General features: G+C 44.3%; 1 protein-coding gene across 1 annotated transcript in view; it reads right to left on the bottom strand.

The window, feature by feature from the left end:
* Positions 1 to 7381, bottom strand: part of DGCR2 (DiGeorge syndrome critical region gene 2) — a gene marked incomplete at its 3' end in the record, with an annotated part of 130265 nt that extends 122884 nt beyond the window's left edge. Inside the window, exon 1 of the mRNA XM_006902530.1 lies at positions 7303 to 7381. Coding sequence (XP_006902592.1) covers positions 7303 to 7381 — 79 coding nt within the window. The remainder of the gene's footprint in view (positions 1 to 7302) is intronic.
* Positions 7382 to 11755: the final 4374 nt, after the last annotated feature.

The following is an 11755-nucleotide window of genomic DNA, read 5'->3' as shown; positions in this document are numbered from 1 at the left end:
ATAGATGGGTTGATCTCTGGATTCTCAATTCGATTCCATTGATCTATGTGTCTGTCATTGTACCAGTACCATGCTGTCTTTACCACTACGGCAGTGTAGAAAAAATAAAAAGATTCTTACAACCAGACCAATGTACATCTCCTCATGATAAAATCATCAAAGACTGGACCTGACCTGTCAAGGATCCCAGACGACCTGGATCCATAGCAAACATCCATGCAGGTAACAGTCAAGTAATCAGATGACATACCACAAAGGACATGTGCTGCAAAGGACATATGCATGTGAAAGCCAGTCAGTGAATAAAGAGACTGAGAATTGATGCCCCTACCCCAGGATGCTGGAAAAAAAGCACCCTAATACACCACAGAATCAAAAAACAAACCACCAACCATCACTAAAGAGATGAAGCCAGTATGCTCCTCAGAAGTGAGGATGGCTCCCTAAATTTTAAGGTTGCATGTCTACCACACTTTATGTATTTCTGTGTCTAGTCAGTTTCTGAAGGTCAGATATATGATGATTTTGGTTTATTACGTTGACATTAGTTACCCTGTTGACTCTCAATGCAAAGAGCTGCCTTTAGGATTTCTTGTAGAGTTAAAGTTATGTTGTCATTATATACCTTCAAGATATATACCTTCAAGATGGAACTGACCTTCCAGCAGGTTTTCAGAGGCAGTAAATCGTATGGGAGGAGACTCCATCTTTCTCCCATAATAGGTCATCTGGTTCCTTGACTGATGCCTTCATGGTGGATGTGAACTACGCCTGTGGTTGGCCACCAGAGCTCCTTAGAGTTACATCAAATTTTCAGAAACTTTCTTAATTTGTTTATCTGGATAGTCCCAATTTCCCCTTAATGTTGACAGACCATACTGCTGCGCGCAGGACTCTTAGGTGGCAGTATCCCCCCCTCCCCCCCAGTTTTATATATGTCAGCCCACTGCCTTCTTACTTGCACGAGTGCTGAGAAATCACACCTTCATTTTCCCGGTTTCTCCTTTGTAGGTCACTCTTCATTTTGCCAGGGTTGCTTTAGGTTTTCTTTTTGGAAAACTGGATTATGTATGTCCTGATGTTTTTCTTTTAGGGTCCAGCAATCAGCACTCAGCTTCTCGAGCACATATTTTCTCATTTCTAGGAAATTTTCAAGCAGCAAATCCTCACCACTTTCCTCTGAGATGTTTTCGGTCACTTCCTATTTTGAGATTCCAGTTACACAGAACTCCTCTCAATGCTGTCCGACATACTTCTTAGCCTTTCTTCATACTGTTCCCTCCTTTTGTCTGATTATTCCTCTAATAAATTAGTACTGAGGGACAGGTCCTGCAACTCACCAAGCCTATATTCCATTTCTTCACGTCTGCTCTTCTGTTTTTCTATGCATTATCTACTCTTGCAACTTTACTCTTAATATTCTGAATTTCAATTTGCTGGTTTTACATTGCTACTGATTTTCTATTTATCTATCTGGTCTTGGACAGTCTTCTGTAAATTCTTATATGTTTTGTGTTTTTCTCAATTTGTACAAGACACAAGGAACATTCTCTTGGACTCGTTGTCAGGAAGTCTTTTTCCCTCTAAAGGATTTTCTGGCTTTTATTTTGGCCACTAAGTTTTGTTCCATCGTATCCTGGTTTTCTGACTTGTGTGAGGTTATCTGTTGCCTTCTAGCTATCATGCTGTTGCTCTCTCTGTGGTTGAAGATAACTTGTATCTGCCAAAGGACAGCAGGGATATCTGTGACAGTGTCTCTACTGGTCTCAGAGGAGCCTGGAATTGCCCACTTGGCTAGAGAGAGCATTTGTGTCAGTACAGGATGGGGGTGGGTGGGGATGCAGTCAGAGGTCAGGGTGAAGGGAAAAATCACTGGCGGGACACAATACCTAAGGGTACACTGCTCTGAGGGGGCAACCCTGCTAACCCACAGGGTCCCAGTGTGTCACTGTGAATTTGGAGTTTTGAAGGACACAACGGCACTTGGGTCTGATATCATAAAGTCAAAAGAAGCCACCAACAACTAAGACTATGGAAAAGCATTTGACTATATGGATCACAACAAACTGTGGCTGACATTGAGAAGAATGGAAACCCCAGAACACTTGACTGTGCTCACATGAAACCTGCACCTAGACCAAGAAGCTGTTGTCCAAACAGAGCTTAAAAACAAGAAAGGTGTGTGTCAGGGATGTGGCGTCCTTTCTCCATAACTTTTCAATCTATATGCAGATCAGATCATTCAGGAGGCTAGGTTTTAGGAAGAAGAATGGGGCACCAGGATTGGAGGAAGACTCATCAACAACCTGCATTATACAAATGACACAACTTTACTCGCCAAAACAGGATAACCTGAAGCCTCTGCTGCATAAAATCAAAGACTGCAGCCTTCAACATGGACTGCATCCCAACTTCAAGAAAACAAAAATTAAAAAACAAAGAGGAGGAAAAAAAAACCCTAAAAAATTATCACCACTGGGTCAACTGGCAGCATCATCAAGATAAATAGAGAAGAGATTAAAGTTGTTAACAATTTCATCTTGCTCAGAACCACAATCAACACTCTTGGCTCCAGCAGTTAGGAAATCAAGAGCTGGACTGAGAAAAATCTGTCAAGGTCCTCTACAGAGTGCACAAGAGTAATGGGGTCAATCTACAGACTAAGGCACACTTAATCAGGCCATAGTCTTCTCAGTTGTAGTGCATCTGAGAGATGGACACTACTGACAAAATAATCAATGTCTCTGAGTTGTGGTGCTGGAGAACTAAAGATACATGGACTGCCAAGAGAACAAACAGGTCTGTCCTTAAAAGGGTGAAATCAGTTTGCTCTTTGGAGACAAGGATTTTAAAACTCCCAATTTTGAAACTCTGTCTCACATACTCTGGGCATATTATCGGGAAGGGCTAGTCCTTGGAGAAGGACATCATGCTTGGAAGGTCAATGTAGAAGAGGAAGACCCAGGATGAGATGGACTGACACAGTGACTGTGGCAAGGGGATCAGGTGTGTCAGAGATGGTGAGACTGGCTCAGGACAAGGCAAAGTAAAGTTCAGAGCCATTGTTCGTAGAGTTGCCATGACTTGATGGCACAACAATAATCCAGTGGCTGGCAGCAAGAGAAACTCGTTACCCCAATCTCCAGCGAGGTACAGGGACACAAAATGATACTATGATTTTCTGGTCTGTTGGCCATAGGTGTGGACACCTCTGCAGACCTGGGTTCCCACAGTGAATAGCAGCTGGACCCAGTGGCTGTGCTGCACTGTGTACAGTCCCCTGCTCCATCCATCCAATTCTATGTTCTTCACCAGTTCTTTCCTTTCAGTCTCAGCATTCCATGATTGAATTTGTTCCTTCATGTCTTTGTTGAGGACATGAACGGAAGTCTGTCTACTCCACCATATTACCCTGAAGCTCCCTAGACAATTCTTTAAGAGGGACAAACAGTTGGAGAGAAGCTGAACTATATAAAGAAGAATGTGGTGTCTGGATTTGGAGAAGATTCATCAAGAACCTACCTTATGCAGATGGTACAAACTTGCTTGCTGAAACTAAAGACCTAAAGCATTTCCACTGTCAATGCGGACTATACCTGAACATCCAGAAAACAAAACTACCACTGAACCAACAGATATCATCATGGCACACTGAAGTTGCTGTCAAGGATTTCACTGGATCCACAATCAATACTTTTGGTAACGGTAGTCAAGAAGTAAAAGGTCTGCACTGGGCAAACCTGGTAGTAAGGACTACTGTTAAGTGTTCAAGACCAAGGATTTTAGTCAAAAGATCAAGTTTCATCTGACCCAAGCTGTGTTGGATTCTCAGTTGCTTCATGTGTATCTGCAAGTTGGTCTATGAATAAGGAAGACTGTAGATAAATCAATGTCTTTCAATTGCAGTGCTGGCAAGAGTACTGACTATACCATGGACTGCCAAAAGAACAAACAAATCTGTCTTGGAGGAAGTATAACCAGGATGCCAATTAGGGACAAGGATGGTGCAACTTGTCACAGACTTTGGGCATATTGTTGGGAGGGGCCAGTCCTTGGTGAAGGGCATCATGTTTGGAAAAGTAGAGGGCCAGTGAAAGGGAAATGACTGCAAGAGGGGCTTGAGCACAGCAGAGCATGTGAAGATGGCTTGAGACAGGACAAGGTTTCACTGTATAGAGTAACTAGGAGTCAAAGTGGCGCAACACCACTAAACATCAGCCTAATGATGTTTAAGTTTTATATCACCTGTAAATAAAATAATTTTTTAAAAAATAATTTCAGGCGAGCTCTGGTGGCCTTGTGGCAAGAAGCTGCACTGCAATCCTAGAGGTGCACGGTTCAAATCCACCAGATGCTCTGCTGGAGAAGGAGGCACAATCTCCTCCTATACCAGTCAGATCCGATTTGAGGGTGTACACATACACACACACACACACACACACTAATAATAATAAAAAAAATTTAAAAAAATATTCATTAGTCAAGTTGCAATAAATAAACTACTTTACAATGGAAAATTGTTAGCCCAAGAGCATCAACTGTTGGTGGGGCAAACCATAACAGTGAGGTACAAAGCAGTGGACCATGGAGGGAAACTCAGGACATATGTGGCAAGGCCATGCCTAGTCTCCCAACACTGCCACCACTCTGCATTTCAGCTTTTTCCGCCAGCAGTGAAAATATCCACACTCTTCCTACTAACCTGTGTGCTACTTCACAGGAAAACACCTGAGGGCTCCAGAGGCAAGCTGCCAGGGCCAACCGGCAACTCGGCAAGATGTCCACCAGAAAAAAGTGAGGCTCTGCCAAGCAGGAAGCTGACTCTTGGTCCTAGTGATACAGCCAAAGAATCCTGAACTCTTGAGCCAGCACAACTGGGTTTACACCCCAGCTCCACTCGTCACTAGCTGTGTGACATGAAAAATGTCACTTCACTATGAACAACAGATCTTAATCCTGTCCTATATTGTGCCATCCTTACCATCTCTGACACACTTGAGTCCATTACTGCAGTCACTGAATCAATCCATCTTGTTGAGGGTCTTCCTCTCTTTCACTGACTCTCTACCTTTCCAAGCATAATGTCTCTTTCTTCAAGGACTGGCATTTCCTAGCAACATACCCAAAAGTTAATGTTCCCCAAAACACACTAAACATAACATCCAGGCACGTGCCCTCACAAGCCTAGCCAGTACAGTCATTTGCCAAGGCATGTTCATGTCAAGGCAAACATTCTGTCAGCTATATATGGCTCACCTTCAACAGACCTGAGACTAAAACCAGTGTGTTATTCTGTTTCAAAATAAGTTAAGAAAACACATTTTAGGGAGCTCTGGTGACCTAATGTCAATAAGCTGCGCTGCAATCCCAAAGGTCCATGGTTCGAATACACCAGATGCTTCACTGGAGGAGGGGCACTCTCCTCCTGTGCCAGTTGGATCTGATTCAACAGGGTATGCATAAAAACACCCACACACACACCCCTTTTTTTCTACAACCAGCAACTGATGCTGCATTTCCTTCATAGACAAAGTGCCAATGATATTATAGCAGCCAGGAGCTTTCAAATTTCCATCTCTTGCCCTCCTGATCGTATATTACTTCAACAATGATCCACTGCAGCAGATTTCACACACATCACCAGTACTGATGTGATTAACCAGAGAAGGTGGGCAGAGGGGTGCCCATCCCTCAAATGAATTATTTTGATAGAAAGTTCTCTACATTCACTTTGAGAACCATGAGGGCAGATCAGGGGAACTGAGCCAGGCAGCAGTTCCAATGGAGAAAGCTGGGCAGTCTCAGCCGGAAACCAGAAACCTCGAGGGTCACTGTGAGATGGCACGGACTTTGACTGCATGAATGCTGGGCATCCAGCAAGCACTCTAAGGTACTTTCTCAATGGCTGCCAGTCACAACTCACCTGTACCACCTGTAGAACCCAGGCAGATGGCAGACCTGAAAGCAGTGGACCCTAAGAAAGACAGGTGGCTTTACCTCTCGGTGGCTAGATTTGCAAAACTGGGGCCTGATTACGGGGACCCAAGACATTACCTTCCCCTCACCACTTTATAAAGAAAGCAAATAATCATAACGACTCAAAAATCCCAACAACTCAAACCCCTCCTTAGAAAATAAGAAAGGATCCCCAGAAACTCTGGGCTGAGAGAAAGCCTGGGGCTCTGGCTAAGAGGTAGACACAGAGGTAGAAGGCACACTGCATGCAAATGGCACTGATACAAAATCAGAGAAGCCTGCCTTTCCAAACCACATAGTCCAAACCCATTGCCCCAAAAAGCAGTAAGAATTATATTTTTTAGTCATAAAAATGTATACTTTTAACATATATTAAAAATTCTCTTTGACCAAAAATTCTGACTTGGAAAAGGTAAAAAAATTCCTTCTGACTTGAAAAATAAGTAAAATTTTTTTTGTAGGCCTCTAAAATTATGGTAGGGAGCTTTGGTGGCCTAAAGAAGCTAAGCTGTAATCTCAAATGCCCGTAGTTCGGATCCACCAGCTATAGGGTGGTGGAGGGAACAAATGTTGGTGTGATTTATTCCCTCTTAAAATCTGCTGGACAATCAGCTATGAGCTGGTTCCGACTTGACGGCAAACAACAACAACAAAATTATAATGGATTCAGATCTAAAGCCAGCAGAAACTCCGCATCTTGGGATTTGTTGAATCCTCTGGGTGCTGTTCGGAAGGGGAGGTGGGGGGACACACACCAGGGCCAGGCAGAGATAAAAATGGACAGGGGCCTTCTGTTGTTCCACCACGTAATCACAGACACAAGCCCCTAGGTGAGTTCCACGAACATTTAATGATGTGGACGCGGACAAAGCGCACCTCAGTGCCTGCCATCGTCCAAGAGCTGCGGGAACGGCAGCAAGGCAAGCTCAAAGGTCTCTATTCCCGGGAAGCTCATGTCCAGAGCGCTTCTCCGGCTCGGAGGTCATCTTCTCAATCCCAGCACCTGAGTGACAGTGAGGTCACAGCTACCGCTGGGTGGAAGCGTCGGGACCCACGTGCCTCCGCCAGCTGCTTTTTCGCCCCAAAGTCCGCATGCAGAGGCCAGAACACAGAATGGCCAGGGGCGGAACGCCCAAGTCTCCTATGCCCCGGAAGTGGAGTCGTTCTGTGCAGACCTAAGTCGATCAACGTGGCCCCGCCGAGAACATCACCGAGGAACAAAGTTCCGTGTTGCACAGGTGTTCCGGCCCCTCAACCTGAGCCAGGCCCCGGCCATCCTTCCTCAGGGAGCCCCGCCCCACACCCCGCCCCCACCACACCGCTTACCTGGCCGCAGAGGCTCGGTGACGGTGAGCACTAGCAGGAAAAGCAGCAGGAAGGCACCGCTGTCTACCTTGGGCATCATTTATCCTCCGTTCATCGTCCCCGGGTCGGCCGCGATGACCCCACGGGGAGGCCTGGACCAGGCAGGGCTGAGGGACAGGCACCGGGAGGTGGCGCAAGGAGGGACTGCTAGGCCGCTAGCTCGTGTGCACACACAGTATGCACCTAGTTCTGACCCTCCAGTTCTACGCAAGATGGCGGCCGTCCTGTTCAGCACCGCACCGCGGCGCACCACCCCTTTCCGAGACGCCGGCATAGGCCAATGGACACAGAGGTGGGCGGGCACCGCGCCTCCAGCGGCCTGCGGACCATTGGCTGCCCGGGAGGTTAGCGCCTGCTCGGAGGCGGGACTTCAGCTGCAATCCCTCCGGAGGGCGAGGCCTAAGGGCGGGATGGGAAGGCGGAGCCGGGGCGTGGGCGGAGCCTAAAAGTCAATCCCAGAGGAGGGCGCGGAGCGGGGGTCTGAGTGCAATACCCAAGGAGGGCGGGGCCTAAGGGCGGGGGTGGGGGCGGAATTGAGCAGCTCTCCGCGAGGAGGGGCCAGGGGGGAGGGACCTGAGTCACAGGAAGAGAGTAAAGGCAAGTCGGGGCGGGGCCTAACGAAGCGTGACCTGTGCAGCAACCCTGGAAAAGGGCGAGGCCTAAGGGCACCGTGGGGGCGGTACTAAGGGCGGTCCTACCATGGGTCATAGGATTTCACGGCGCTGGGAGGCCTCCCTCAGAGAAACTGACTACACACACCAAGCCAAAACGGGCAGACCACGGAGGAGTAGGGTCACGGGGTCTGCAGGCTAAGGATGGTGGACCAGGGCGGGTGTCCTTCCTGGACAAAGAATGAAGCGTGATGTGGCAGGAGTCACAGGGATGAAGATGAAGATGAACCTGGGACCATTCACACCTTGCACACCTGCAGGTCCTAAACAGTTGTGTCCTAAACAAGAAAAGACCATTGCTGTAGAATCATAGCGACCCTGAAATAAAAAACATAATTGCCCCAGGTTGATTTTTTTTTCACCTTACGAAATTTAGATAATTTATTAGAATTGAGTAAGTATAGACTGAATAAGTATGAAAAAAGAATACAACGCTGATGTATTTCTAATTTTAAACCATGTAATGTTCTCCTGCTCTATTCGCACCACAGCCTCCAGGTCCAGGAATAGGTTTCGCATGAGCACAACCAAGTGCTTTGGAATTCTCATTATCTCAGTGTCAGCCACAATTTAGAATCTGCACAAATACATTTTGCATAGTCAACAAAGCATACACATCCTTCTGGTATTCTTTGCTTTCAGCCAGGATACATCTGACATCAGAAATTATATCCCTAGTGCCATGGCCTATATTCTGAATGAACTTCTGGTAGTTCTCTATCTACATACTTTTCTAGTTGTTTTTGAATGCTCTTCAGCAGTATTTTGCTTGCATTAACATTCTGTTGAATCACCTTTCATTGGAATGGGAACAAATACGGACCTCTTCCAATCCGTTGACTAAACAGGCAGCCTCCAAATTTCCTGGCATACACTATGACTGCAGCCTCCAGAATCCAACTGCTCCAAAGTGGAGATGCTTAGTCAGGGCCAAATCAACATTTTTCTTTCTTTTTATATTAGTTTATTAATAAAACTCAAATACATTGTTTTCCAGACCAGATTCTTCCAATTTCCCTCACCCCCCCCATCAAATTGTACAACCCCATGATCTATTTCCTCCCTCCCTATCCTCATCCCTCTGCTTCCACCCTCCTTGTATCCTCATTCACATTCTACAATAATGGTATTATACAATATTTGTCCTTGTGGGACTGAGATAGTTCACTCAGCATAATACTCTCCAGTCCCTCCCAAGTTAGGTAATAATTGACAATATCATTGCTCCTGCGTGCTGAATATTATTCCACGGTGTGAATGTACTATAATGTCTCAATCCATTCCACTGTGGTTGGAAATCTGGGCTGTTTCCATGTTCCATGTTCCTGCAATGGTGAATAGTGCTGCTATGAACATTGGTGTACAAGTTTCCATTTGTGCCTCGGTCCTCATTTTCTCAGGGTATATTCCAAGCAGTGGAATAGCTGGGTCTTATGGAATTTCCATGTTCAGCTTTTTGAGGAAGCACCAAACTGCCTTCCAGAATGGTTGTATCATCTTACAACCCCACCAATAAGGTATAAGAGTTCCTTTCTCACTACATCCTCTCCAACATTTATTACTTGCTGTCCTATTAAGCTTTGCCACTGTTACTGGAGTGAGATGGTATCTCATTGTGGTTTTGATTTACATCTCTTTTATTGCTAGTGATTTTGAGCATTGCTTCATGTGTCTGTTTGCCACTCGAATATCTTCCTCTGTGAAGATTCTTTCCATGTCTTTTGCCCATTTTATAATTGGGTTATCAGTCTTTTTCTTGTGGAGGCCCAGGAGTATTCTGTAAACTTTCGTTATGACACTCTTGTCTGAGATGATATTACCAAATGTTTGTTTCCAGTAAGTAGGTTTTCTTTTCACTCTGTTGGGAAAAGTTTTAATGTGCACAGGGATTTAATCTTTGGAAGGTCCCATTTATCAATTTTATCCTCTTCAGATTTTGCATTTCTGGTTGTATTTGGCAGTCTCTTTATACCTTGCACTAGGGCTTCTAAGCTTGATCCCAGTTTTTCTCTTATGAATTTTATGCTTTTGGGCTTTACTCCACCTTGAGTTGATTTTTGTGTATGGTGTGAGATGGGGATCCTGTCTCAGCTTTCTGCAGGTGGAAGTCCAGTTTTGCCAGCACCATTTTTTAAAGAGGTTGTAATTTTCCCATTTGAAAGCTTTCATTTCCTTTTTTACTATCAGTTGACCATAGATATGCTGGGTCTACTTCTGAGTTCTCAGTTCTGGTCTATGTGCCTGTCATTGCATCAGTACCATGCTGTTTTGGTTATTACTGCTATGTAGTAGTTTTTGAGGTCAGGGAGTGCAATGCCTCTCACCTCATTTTTGTTTCTCAGAAGTTTTTGCTTTTTTAGGGTCTCTTGACTCTTCAAATAAATTTGACAATTTCCCTTTCAATCTCCTTGAAAAATGAATTTGATATCTATATTGAGATTACATTGTAGATTACTTTTTGACAGGATTGTCATTTTCACAATACTGAGTCTTTCTATCCATGAACAGGGCACATTTTTTCATTTCCTTAGGTCTTTCATTGTGTCTTGTAGAAATTCTCTGTAGTTTTCTATTTATAGGTCTTTTGTATCTCTAGTTAGGTTCACTACCAAGTATCTCAATTTGTGGTTGGCTATTGTAAATAATACTGCATTCTTTATTTCCTTCTCTGCATTCTTTGTTACAGTAAAAGGATCGTACTGATTTTTGGATATTGATCTTTTTCCCTGTCACTCTACTAAACTGGCCCACTAACTCTAACAGGGTTTTGTGGTTTTATTGCTGAGTCTTTGGGGTTTTCTGTGTATGCTATCATATCATCTACATATAGGGACAGTTTAACCATTTCTTTGCTGATCTGGATGCCTTTTATTTCCCTCTCTTGTCACACTGCCCTAGCAAGCACTTCGAGTGCTTTTGAATAGAAGTGATGACAGTGAGCATCCTTGTCTGATCCATGTTCGCAAGGAAAACACTTTTAATCTTTCTCCATTGATAATGATTTTGGCTCTTGGTTTTACATGTATACTTTTCATTATGTTGAAGAAATTCCCTTCTATTCCAATTTTGCTGAATGTCTTTATCAGGAAGGGATAGTCTATTTTGTGAAATGCCTTTTCTGCATCAGTTGCTAAGATCATATGGTTATTTATTTTGTTAATATAGTGAATTACATTGATTGTTTTTCTTATATTGAACCATCCTTGCATACTTGTTGTAAATTACACTTGGCCATGGTGAAGTTTTTTTTTTTTTAATGTGCTTCTGGATTCTCTTGGCTAGGATTTTGTTAATAAGTTTTTCTTTCTTGGCAATATCTTTGCCTGGTTTCAGTATTAGGGTTATCCTTGATTCATAGAATGACTCTGGAAGTGTTCCTTCTTTTTCAGTTTTTTGAAATAATTTAAATAGACTTGGTGTTAAATCCTCTCTGAATGTTTGGAAGAATTCAGCTATGAAGCCATCTGGTCCAGGACTTTTCTTATGGGGAAGTCTTTTTATGACCTTTTCACTTTCCTCTTTTGTGATGGAGCTGTTCAAGTGCTCTATATCGGTCTTTGTCAATCTGGGTTGTTGTTGGTGTTGTTATGTGCCGTCGAGTCGCTTGCGACTCATAGCGACCCTATGTACAACAGCCCTAAACTCCACTCTGTCCTGTGCCAATTGCACTGTCTCTGACACTCCCATTCCAATTATCCCAGCCACCGAATCAATCCACCTCATAGAGGTCCCTCCTCTCCTGC

This window comes from Elephantulus edwardii, unplaced genomic scaffold, assembly GCF_000299155.1.
Source record: "Elephantulus edwardii isolate Elephantulus edwardi_28Jun2011 unplaced genomic scaffold, EleEdw1.0 scaffold00424, whole genome shotgun sequence".
NCBI lineage: Eukaryota > Metazoa > Chordata > Mammalia > Macroscelidea > Macroscelididae > Elephantulus > Elephantulus edwardii.
Note: the sequence above shows the minus strand (reverse complement) of the source record. Positions and strands in the feature narration are given on the sequence as shown.